The sequence below is a fragment of the Cinclus cinclus genome, chromosome 8 (assembly GCF_963662255.1).
Source record: "Cinclus cinclus chromosome 8, bCinCin1.1, whole genome shotgun sequence".
NCBI classification, from domain to species: Eukaryota; Metazoa; Chordata; class Aves; order Passeriformes; family Cinclidae; genus Cinclus; species Cinclus cinclus.
Window position 1 is genome coordinate 23,782,773 of NC_085053.1, and position 12,252 is coordinate 23,795,024.

At 39.7% G+C, this 12,252-nt stretch overlaps 2 protein-coding genes across 2 annotated transcripts in view; both read right to left on the reverse strand.

The window, feature by feature from the left end:
* AGBL4 (AGBL carboxypeptidase 4) overlaps positions 1-12,252 on the reverse strand; it is an 848,931-nt gene that overhangs the window by 307,437 nt on the left and 529,242 nt on the right. The window lies entirely within an intron of this gene.
* BEND5 (BEN domain containing 5) overlaps positions 1-12,252 on the reverse strand; it is a 30,666-nt gene that overhangs the window by 263 nt on the left and 18,151 nt on the right. The window contains exons 4-5 of the mRNA XM_062497543.1: positions 8,395-8,543; positions 3,736-3,949 (exon numbers count right to left, since the gene is read on the reverse strand). Of these exons, the coding sequence (XP_062353527.1) occupies positions 3,736-3,949; positions 8,395-8,543 (363 nt within the window). The remainder of the gene's footprint in view (positions 1-3,735; positions 3,950-8,394; positions 8,544-12,252) is intronic.

The window sequence follows — 12,252 nt, forward strand, 5'->3', positions numbered from 1 at the left end:
AGTGAGTAAGCACTGTAAGTATTTGTTGCAAGACAAGAGAGGCTTTCCTTGATTCACTGTCTATCTTGTTAAAGTCAAGACATGTCATCAGGCTTGAATCAGTGGCATGACCAACTTCCAGTTATGCTGTGACTACATTAATAGGCTTTCCATACAGAAACAAGGCTAAACACAACCTTTAATAGTGCCAGCCTTGCCTGCCTGACTCCTGCATTTGTCTGAATCTCCACAGCAGATACAGTCTCTTTCCAGGTGAAGTCCCACCAGAGCTGTATCCACAGTGAGTCACTCCCACCTTCACCCCTTCAGGAGGGTATGGAAATGGCAATGCATAGGAAGAGAAGCAGTAACCAGCAAGAGAACACTTTCATTCATTAATTTCATTTTTTATATCTCTTCCTAAGACATACATTAATATCCGTGTTTTTATCAGCTGCCCTGTCCCTGGGCTTATTTCACTTTACTGGTGGATTATTCAGGACAAGCACCATTTCCTTGAATGTTGAACAATACACTTTGTGAAATGCACATTATCTGGAATACAAAAAGCAAGCAATAGCAGTAACTGCAAAGCAATGTGGGCAGCGAAAGTTGAGACAATTTTTCTTCCCAGATTTGCAAGTTTGGTGCCAGAATCCTGCAGAAGTTACTGAAATCTGAAGCGGTGCAATGCACACAAGTGCTTAATGACAGGCAGGTTTGGGTTTTTTTGATTTTCATAAACAGACCGATGTATTTTATTGTGTTGGCTTCCCAGACTGGTTAAACAAACTCTGTTCTGCTTTGCCTAGTGATCTATTCCATTAGGTGTTTATTGCTTCATATACAGAAAGCCATAGAGATTATTGCTTAATTAACGTGGTTTACAACATTTCAATGCACCATATTAAAAAGTTATGAAAATTAAGTACTATGCATGCTTTGTAGTTCATTTGAAAACCTCTGAGAAGTTTTATAAAAGGTTATTTTGCATTAACAAGGTTTATAACAGTGCACATCCATCATACTTTTTATCATTTCTTTATTACATACTACACAGTGGGGATTTTTAAGAAGCTGTAGAGATATCAGACACATTAAGAGCTAATGTTGTCGTTCAAAAATCTATTTTAAATAAGTTAGTCTGTGTCCACAGAATGATGAGAACATCTAAAGCAATGTGAATTTTATGTTGTAAGACATACTGAATACAAAATAAATGAAATTAACCAGCATGCAGCCTGATAGCTGAAATGCTGATCATCTGTAAACTATGATTGGAAATACAACACCCAAGAAAAGGCACATCACTGAGAGTGTGTTTGCAGGACATAACTTGGCCCTACAACAGTGTCAGGAACACTCCCAGGCAGATACACCCAGTAAGGTGAATTCCCAGTGAAAGACAGGCTGTGTTGTTCATTTAGCCACAAAGTCAAGCAATGAATCACTTGACAGAACTCATTCAAAAGCTGTAAGTTTAAAAGTTGCTGTGAACCAGACAGATCCTTGATCACAGTTTTTCCTCTCCATCTCTTCCATTTCTGTGAGGGCGTGCAGAAACAGTAGTTTAGTACTTGCATAAGGATACTGGCTTAGGGCTTCAAAGACTAATTTGGGGGTTCTGCTCCCTCATCTTTTGGCTTTACAGGAGCACACAGACACCCCTTCATACTGCTGAATATTCAAGTAGACCTCAAAGTCTGACCAGGGGCTTCACTACTTTTTGTGATGCTTGATCCAAATCAATGGCTATGCAAACTCCCTCACATTTCACCTATTTGTCCCCTTGCTTGTCATTGTTTTGTCTTGTTTTGCTTTCTTCTCCATGGTGGGGCAAGCCCTGCTAACACTGACGCAAAGGACACGACAACATGGAAAATCATGGTTATGAGCTACCCAGTCCCACTGATACAGGCAGCCTGACACCTGCAACATCAGCCATGCAGTTTAACTGGATCAAGAGGATACTGTACAGGCTGGAGTCTAACAAAAGGGGAATCAGAGACAAGGTGAAAGGAACACTAAAAAGAGGAACATGGAAAACCAGGGCATGTAACAGTAGAAGTCAAATGAAGGTTGAGGCTTGAAGCAGAAGTATGACAGAAAACACAGAAAAACAAGGAAATAGGGAAGAGCTGAATTACTGGTGAGTGTAAAGGTATGGAAGAGAAGAAAGGGAAGGGCCCCATCTGCCTCTTATCATGTACCTGTTGGAGTAGACTCCCAAACTCACTGTAGTCAAAACAAGGGGAGTTAGAAGAAAGCTGTCTTTTAAATGGCTTGAGCAACACAGAGTGGCCCTGACAGGAGTAGAAGAGGAAATTCTCACAGAAACAACCTTGCCAGCAACGTTGAGGAGCAAAAGCCTCCAGCAGGTAAACTGGAAACCACATTGCAATGGGCCAGTGGAAAATAACCCCTTTTGCTGCATGCTTGTAAATGCACACCAGGGCAACCAATTCTGTTTCCCATCTGGAGCTGGCAAGCGGGGGAGCCACTGCCACAGAGTGGATTCCTTATGTGGCCAGCACATCACTGCTCAGCTACATGTGTAAGGATGGTACCTAGAAACCCCAGACAGAACTAGAAAAGCAGCATGGAACAGCTTTCACTTCCACTTCCACATATAATCTTGAAGCAGGTTAGTGAAAAAAAACCACCCATGTCTTTTACTCATTTCTTACAAACTAAGAAAGATGACAGTACGGAGGTAGGTTTCCAACTTTTCCCCACACAACACAGACACAGACACACACACACACACACTCAGAGAGGAATTGTATTTCTTACTCCAAAACATGGTACTTTCATGGCCGATTACAACACCTCTTAATGAGTTCACAGTTAAGAGCACATAGCAACTAAGAACAGGAAATGCAGAATAATGAAGTTCTACCAAATGGGGAGGTTTCTTTCAGCCCTACTGCAATTTAGTATGGACACAAAACCTAAAAATCCAATTTCAGTATGCATTCCATGAGGAACCAACTCAGTTCTGACTTAAAAAGAAGCCTGAAATACCAAGAGAGACAGAAATGATGCAACACAGGCATGATGATACAAAGGGACTGAAATTCACCATTCAGTTTAAATAAAGGAGAAGGCCTCCTCTCTCTCAAAGTACTACACACATGGACTCAGGCTTGCAGTTACTGAAAGTGTCATTGCAATTTTCCCTACCAGATGAAGTCAGCGATTTTACACTTCCTGTCCAAATTCCAATTCAAGTGCAACAATTAATTTTTACTATTTCCATTTTCTTCACTTAAAAGGGTAAAACTATTCTTTCTTGCCTTTGAAGGTATGCATATTTTTATAGTCACAGCTATAATGGTTTCTGTGCCTCATGCCAGAGCTGGTTGTGTTCTGGATGAAAGAATGTGGTAAAGCTACTCTCAGTCTTGTTTAAAGGAATATATGCACTTCAAAAAATCAGCATGTTATAAATGAATTCTAGAACAACATGTTGTTCTCCAGGCTCAGAGTCCTGCCCTGCAAGTGGTCTAAAGGAATGATCTTTTCAAACTTACTGAAGTCAATGTACAACTCTTCAGATGTGGAGGCCTGCACTGTGCACAGCTATTGCAATGTGTTTTACTGCTCCTGGGTATGTATGCACTTCACAATGCAATAGCAATCTGAATTACAGTTTTTAATCAGTTAATTTTAAATGAGCTGAAAAGAAGCATCTTTCAACTCAGTGATTAATGGTTAAACTCCAAAGCAGGAAGCAAAAGTTTTCAAATAACCTACCTCTGACAATGCTTAATTTGTGAGGTGAGAGAGGTGGCTTGGGAACGGCATCTTTCTTTTTTTTGGTTGCAACTCCTGTGACACTTCTGTTCTTGAGAACATCTGTTCCCCAAATCATAACCGCTAGATTTTTTGTATACTTTGAATCTCCTTGTGTTACTTGCAGCTGGTGCCATTTCTCCTCATCTACCCAAATTCCACTGCCAAGATGGACCTAGAAGGTAGTAATAATAACAACTTATCTATGGTATGTAGCACACAACAGTATCCAAGTGCTGTAGGAACATTAATATTAGGAACTAAAATAACAGTAATTAGGGCTGAACAAATCCATTTTGCCTAACTCTGAAACTTTTCCAGCTTCGTGGGTCAGGGAGATCAAGTCAACCTCAATATATAGTATAGATCCTTTTAGTAATCTCTGCTTTTCCCCCCACATAACCTCTCTCTTGAAAGACTGTGGTCAGGAACAGAGATCAAAGAAGGAAACAGTGAACACATCCAGTATTATAAAATTATGCACAGCATATAAACCAAGCAGTTGCACCAGCCTAATTCAGGAGCAAGATGAAACACTTCCCTTCGGCTAAAACAGACTTTACCCAAAGCATATTCCAGAGGCAGTAGAGAGGGAATTACTTCCTAAGTTGTGTTCTGTACCTGTTGGCAAGACCCAGCCTGATTGTTTAAAGTAACTGGAAGGGGAGAAAGGATTTTGAGAGCTCCAATTTCAATATAAGCCAGGAGAGTTTGGAAGCTTTGTAAAACTTCCAGTTCTAACACAAAGTGCGTCTAATCATGTACAATCAATGTAAATGCACCACATGAATACTGTTTTGTGGTTAAGCAATGACCCATTGCAGCAACATCATAAACTTTCCATTATCTGAACAATGGGAAGTCGACGTTTTCACTGAAGTAGTAAAGGAGGATAATACAGGTACTGGGAAATGCAGTGTGAAGCCACTGGAGAGTCTCTAAAAGAAGATGCTCAAGTCTGGTTTTGCTTATTAGTCTTGTTCAGCACTGACTGTGCTTGGTTGTCTCCCACAAGGGGTACCCTCTCTCTACCCCAAGATTCCCAACGCTCTACTATTAAGACAAATGCTGGACAAGAATCTGAGCACCATCCTTAGGCTGCCACTGCGTGTTGGAGCCGACACTCAGGACACCTTCACACAACAGCACAGAGGTAACTCCACGAGTAACCAGCACAAGTCTGACACAAGTGCAACTAGGGCGCACACGCTGGCCTTGTGTGGAGCCACAAATACTTTGTACCCTGGATGTCCAAGCTCCAATTCCTGGAGAACAGTGCAGACTCCTGAACTACCTCTGCACACAGCAAGCTTTGTTCACATGGTGATGGACTTCACTCACTGGGACCCACACTTGCTCTCATCATAACAAGCAAAGGTGTGACTTCCACCTCCCAACTGCTGACCAGAGCTCACTGCACTTACTCTCAGACAATCTGGACAAATGTAACATACCAAACAATAGGATTGCTACATATCCAAAATCCAGCTTTGATTAGATCTGGTCCAATGGAGGTTCTTCCTGTAACATTAACACTTAAAAAAAACTTTTGACCTTCTTATGATTAAAAAAAATAAATCCCACCAACAAAATCCCATAGCAAAACTGCATCAGAAGACAGTTTGCCTTAAGTGCTCTGCCCTTAGTTTTCTGTGGCTTTACTCATTTCGTCTGGCTTTACAAAAACTGTGCCTGCTACCCATACAAATCTGAGCAGTATCACAGAAGTCCCATTAAATGCAATAAAAATAGGACAAAGCTACTGTAAAATTTTATATACCCAATATTTTACTGCCTGTATTCCACTGAATACCATTTTTCCTTTAAATAGAAGCCTGCTTTAACTATTAATGAGAACTATAACCCCAAGATTTTTTTTTTATTACAATGGCATCCTTCAAAAGCAACTAGATGTTTAAAAACTTAAATAGAGTAATATGACTGGTTTTGCTACAAGCTGTTATATATATAAAAAAAGAAAACTCTACCTTCCTTAAAGCATAAAACCATGCAGCAAGCTGCCTCTTTTGCAGAATCTTCTATACTTAAGGGATTCTAAGAAGCTTTTCATAAGTCTGCATGGACAGAAATTAAACTAGTAATAACCGCAACACAAACACCCCTCTTTTTTCTCTTTTTTCTTTGTTGTTGAGCCTCTTCATAAATGACTTTTAAAAAGGCACACTCTTTTGGTGCTCTACATATTTTGCGAGGCAACTTCAATGAGGAGAGCAAGCAGCCTGTGCTCAGAAAACAATCTCAGTACATTTTTGAATTCAGTTATTTCTGATTAAATCTTGGAAAAGTTCTCCAGTAAAATGTCTGAAAGTTACCTAGAAAATAACTAAGGTTAGAAATGCTGTGACATAGTAAGTTTTGGGTGTCTGTATTACATTAGTTCTAGGGACTGTTGTATTTCATCAAAAATTCAATTCCTCTCTGCCAAAATTAGCGTTTGCATTTGCCAAAGATTATTTAGTCTCTTAAGCTACTACATTATTCATTAGCTCGAAGTTACTCAAAAGAAAAGAACAAGTTACAGGAAGTATTTTTAATATTTATGCTTCAGACAGCTCATCTCTTCTTTTAACACGATTCATTTATTAAAAAAGCAATTGATGGTATCAAACACCTATGGCAAGAGCAAATATGTGACAGACAGCCACAGCCACAGCAATCTTATGTCTCCCTTTTTCTATTTCTAGCACTGTTACGGTGAGGAATTCAATGTGCCTGTGTCTCAGTTTACCTCTCTGCAACAGGCCCGGTACTGTTTCCTATCAATCCCAGAGCTCTGGGAAGCTTACTGTACTCCACACTCAGAATAGATTCCCTTCTTGCTGGAAGAGCTGCCCCATGAGCCAGACTCTCGTCTTAATGAAATCAATGGGAAATTTACTCCCAATTTCAGCAAGTGTGGGATCAACCTTCAAGCACAATGCAATAGAGGCAGCAGCAAATTCAAAGCAATGCTCACCAGCGTGGCTGTGCTAACATCTGCAATAGATCTAAAACGTGTCTCAGAAGATGAACTCTTTTTTTTTTTCTTTCTTCTTCTTCCTTTTTTTTTTTAAATGAATTCCATAGGCTCTTTTTCAGTGACTCAGTTTTCCCTCTGGAGGGAAACGATTTATCTGCTTTGAAAGAATCCTACTAAGATCAAATCTGGTGCCACAAAGGGTAAGATTTGTAAAAAAAAGTATTTCGACTACACTAGTGGTGCATATCAATAAAGGAATACTGAAATAAAGCCATAAATAAGGAAAACTGAAGAAAACTACTCTCCAACACTCCAAATACATTATTAGTTCACATTTTTGGCATCTGAGCTGGCTGTAGACTCGGTAAATAGGCAAACCAAGAACCAAAATTACAAAAGGAAAATTAAAGAGATACTAATATCTGTAAAGACAGAAAACATCAGCAAAAGAAGTGCCAAGAAGCTGACAGATGAAAAAAGGGTGCAGGAAAAGCTGTATACAAATACTAAAGGATGTGTCCTACCCCACAGACCTTAAGTGTAAGAGGAGGTAAAGAAAACTCGCACAGTAATCCACCCTAAGTACTCATTGCACAAATTTACACAAAATAATCAATGACATATTTAAATACATCAAGCAAGAAAAGCTATCTGAACCAAATACCTGTCAAACTGTCAAGATTCTACTATTTTCATGTACATTCTGTCCTCAATGATATGCTGAATTCATCTTCAAGAGGGACAGACATTGTGCAGTCAATCTTTTAGCACAAATCTGAAAATGCAGTTTCATGCTATATTCCATCAGTAATTCCAGTGTAAGGCAAAGCTGGAATGATGTTTCCTCCCTAACGGTTCTCAAATTAGAGTACCAAATGCATCTATATACACCAAGAAACAGGATCTGCACAGGCAGTTCTGAAGGACTTACACTTTTGTTTAAGAAACGTCACGTTTATTTAATTATAATGAAAGTATCTGTAAAAGCAGGCCTAGGTAGATGAGCAGTTAATGTGTTAAACACACTGAAAACTGAGAAACTCTCAGTCAGGTTCTGGAAAACGAGAGCTCGATGGTGTTTCAGCACCTTCACAAAGTCTCTGGAAAGTAGCACTACATCAGCTCAATTCAGTGGCAATGCTCCTACCAGCATCAAGGGAGCCCATTTTCCTTCCAGGGTTCATAATGACCTCCTGCACTCCAACCCAAACATGAGGGCTTCTCTGCAACATGACTACAGCACATTATAAACATTAAAAAACTTTTAACAAGAAGTATTTTTGGTTAAGTAGACTCATGTAACATTTATAATGTGGGTTACTGACTTCGGTCAATATTTGGTGTATTTGTGGATGTCACCAACTGAAGACTATGTCAATTTGCCTGTGCATGCATATTTAAGAACTACATTCCTCATGCTGCACATCATTCAATGATCTCACCACTGAGGATATTTTTCTATGCTCTTCATATCTGTGTAACTTCACAATTCTCCTCAGTGTAAGAGCACACCTTCATGAAAACTGAGGAAGCTTGTACAAGCTGCTACAATGCAAAACCCCCACAATCATGAAAATTCCACATGAACATCACCAGATGGACATTTAAAAATTACTCATGCTATATTTAATATAAAATACCTTTCCATTCTCGAGAATATACTTGTCCATTACTGGAACAGGGGCAGGGTAGTACGTTGATGTATTTGCTTCCTCACTGAAGGTCTTCTGTACCTCAGGTTCAGGCTCAATTGTTTCAGGTTTTACTTTTTCAACCTCAATGGCAGGTCCTAGACAGTTAAGAAAAGAGAGCTGTCTGCTATCCCAGAGAACATGAAATCAATCCCTTCATCACCCATGATTAGCATAAAATAACATATTAGTCATGTTCATTTTAAAGTTAGAAGTAATTTAAACCAAAATGTTACTTCTGAACATCAAAAACTAAAAGCAGGGTAAGTATTCCTGCTTTATAAACATTAAAATGCTTAATTTTAATTTAAGTGCTTGATTTTATTCCTAAAGCGTAAGGACAATTACAGATATGGGTAAGAGTTCTTCAAGGCACACTGAGGAAATTATGTTACAATGACACTGAAATTATAAACCAAAAGCAACAATAGTAATTCTTCAAATAAGAATTGCTATATAGTTGCATAGGAACCTGCATAATTTACTGTGATAATTACATAAATTATCCACACAGAATTACAAATTTTAAATCCAACATCTCTTTAGATATAAAAGAGGTGTATAAAAATAGTGAGGATCTGCAGAAATGCTATGAAGGAAACAGGCTCCTTATGCTGAAGTATCATGCACAGAAAGAATATCAAAGGTTAGAAAAATCCCACATAAATTAGAATTTTGATTGTCCAATCCATCCAACACTGATTTTTATTTTTAATGTAATCAACAAAAATTATGCACAAATTACACAAGGGGCTACTATTAAGCATATGTTAAAAGGGGGGTAATTATTTTGTCAGTCATCAACTTTTCTTTTCCAGATCCAAGTTCTAAAATGTTCCTAAAACGACAGAAGAACAAACTAAAAATAATCTGTGAACTGGATTTCATGACTCCATTCATTGCAGGGGTTCCACCAGAAGTCTAGGCTATGGCCCCAAGCCTATCAGTGTCCCTTGATGTGTGGCTCTAGGATCCCAAGAAGCTCCAGCAGGCACTGAAGTTCCATGCAGGGCCGGTGGCTCCACAGCACAGCAAGGTTGCCAGCTTAGACTCTGGACACCACAGAAACACCCCAGGTCCAGAACTCTAAGGATAAACTCGTCCACTTGTCAGTGCTAGATTGTACCAGGCTGGTGCTGAGAGCACTGCACCACTCTGCAGCCCAACCCTGACATCTCCAGCCAGTGACAACTCAATCATCAGGTCACCCTCCAGCTCCCTGCTCAGTGTTTGTGCACAAGGACCCAGTCCTGAACTCATCCAACTCTGCAAGTCACGCTGGCACCACAACTCAGGTCTTAGTCACGCATCTTAAATAGTTCCTGTGCCTGGAACAAGCACAGCATTCATCCCTCCTACTTTGTGCAGTTTCATTTAAGGATTATTATACAGTGATAGCAGTGCTTCCTCCGTTGTCAGCATTTGACATTTATCCTATAGCTTATTCTACACCTACATAGCCTGCTAAATGTTCTCAGCTGGCTGCCACTCCACGCTCACCAATGACTAAAAGTTGTCTTGGCAACTCAGACAATCCTACACTGCAGTACCACCAACAAGAGGGTCTTAAGAGCCAGCCCCACTGCAAGCATGGCACAAAAAGAGAAATCACTGAACATCCCATCTGCACTGTAAGTTCATAGTAAGCACCTCTAGTACCATGAATATACAACAGTGCAGCCAAGACAAACTGAACTTCCTAAACTTGAGACTGCAAAGCTGATACAGACTGGGGGAAAACCCAGACTGGCTAAAGCACCCAAAGGCTGCCCACAGCACGGGCACAACTGAACAAGCAGATGCAGGTGTGTAATTGCCAGCGTGACCTTAAGAAGCCATTTCCGAAGCTGTTAGTTTAAGAAAACCTTGTTCAGCAAAGGGCTATTTTCTCATACTTTGAAAGTCATTTCGAGGAAGACACCTAAGTATAACCACCTTCTTCCTAGCAGGAAACGTTTATTTCCCTTTAATCATTTTTACTAGTCCCTACTTAGAAGTCTTTTACTGTTTTTAGCCATATATTGACACAGCTGGAATTTGGTTTCCGGACCTTCCCCAAGGAAAACGCTGATTAAAGTCCACAACAACCACAGCTTTCACAGGTCAGAATACCTCTGCTCCAATTCATGCTTTACTACTTGCTTAGAAGTCACCAAAAGAAAGCCTTTAAAATCTTTTTTATATCCTGATTTTTGATTCCCAAACAGAAACCTGCCTCTAACCAGGCAGTCTCCACAACAACTAAACTCTGCATTTTCAACCCTGCATGCTGGAATTGCACGTGCAACCCGCACTCCTGCCTGCCTGCCAACACAGTGGTGTGCCCCATTCACCACGCTCCAAGTTCCCCCTCTCTGCAGCTTATTTTAAAGATGATGAATGGGACATATAAAAATATATACCTGTATCTAAAGGCTTAACAATGGCAGCACTTAGCAATAAGGATCAGGGGGAAAAAAAGAAGACGATTTTCAGAATGCAAGAAGGAAACATGTTTTATTGCAAAATCTTTCTCCTTCTGACTGCAGTTTTTTTATAATATCCAAGAAGCCAGCAAATTCAATTCAGGATGAAGAAGTACCTTTACCATCCCTTTTCCTCAAAAATGCATCTTAGGCTACATGCTACTCCTAAAATTAGTAATATAGTAAAAATAAATTGATAAAGTGTTCAGCATAAATTTGTAAGTGGTAAGTTTTTGCACATGGTGTACCAGAATTTGAAACAAAACAACACAAGTCTGAAAAATGGTAATATTGGTACTTTCTGTACTTGATAGAAACCTTGGTCCTTTTTTTTTTTAACATCAAAATGCCAAATAAATCTAGAAAAGCTGAAAAACAGTAATTCCTGACATGAGGTAAAACACAAATCCTACTTCATTCTCTCTACTCTGGTGTCAGTCCCAAGACACTGTAAACTGGATCACTGAAATTAAACTGGGATTAAAAATAAAACCTTGGGGGTCTGTGTGCATGTGCTGATGAATCAATGTTTCTGAATGTGAATATATGTCCTGACTTTGGAGCAACACTAATTCTCAGCAATGTAACACAAAAATGAAGAAATTATCAGGGAGCTAAAAACACCCAAACATTATCCCTACACAACTTCAGTACTTCTGACCATATTTCCAGCCACAGGAACTGCACAGATCTTCCCCAGGAGACAGCTGTTCTTTTAAGAAGTTACTGAAATTCTTCTTTTGCAATCCAAGGGCTATTTAAAGTCCCTACAGGGGAGAGTCAGTCATTTAATTATTTAAATTATGTCAGTCTATATTGATAAAAAGAGGGCCAATTAGGTGTGTTTTCAGGTGCAAAAAACCATACAGCAAAGGCCTACAGTTGCAGGGCTTCCAGTTACCCAAGTGAGCTGCAGACATTATTCCAGGAGCCAAAGAGGGACACCATTACCTTTCCCACAATAGTCATCACATTTTTCCACTGCTCTGGTCCCTAGAGCCCTGGTGAAATGCCTGCCTTCTCCACAAAGGGATGTGCTGGGAAATAATATCCTAAAATCATAAAGATGATATCAAGCATTTTTCCACAGATCAGTACTAATTTCACTACTGTCATTTGCCTCCAAGGCTCTTCCGTGACAAAGAGCAATTTGGTGTCACCATGGGGAAGATGAACCTCCTCACTCCTGCCACAAAAGTGGCTCCAGTTTAGTAGCAGAGCTGAAGGCCTAAGTCTCAAGTACAATACACTGACTTCCAGCTCCTCACTGAATTCAACACGTTGATGGGAAATTAGGAGACTGACTACTTGACTGCACGTTAGCTCAAGAGGCTGTTCTATA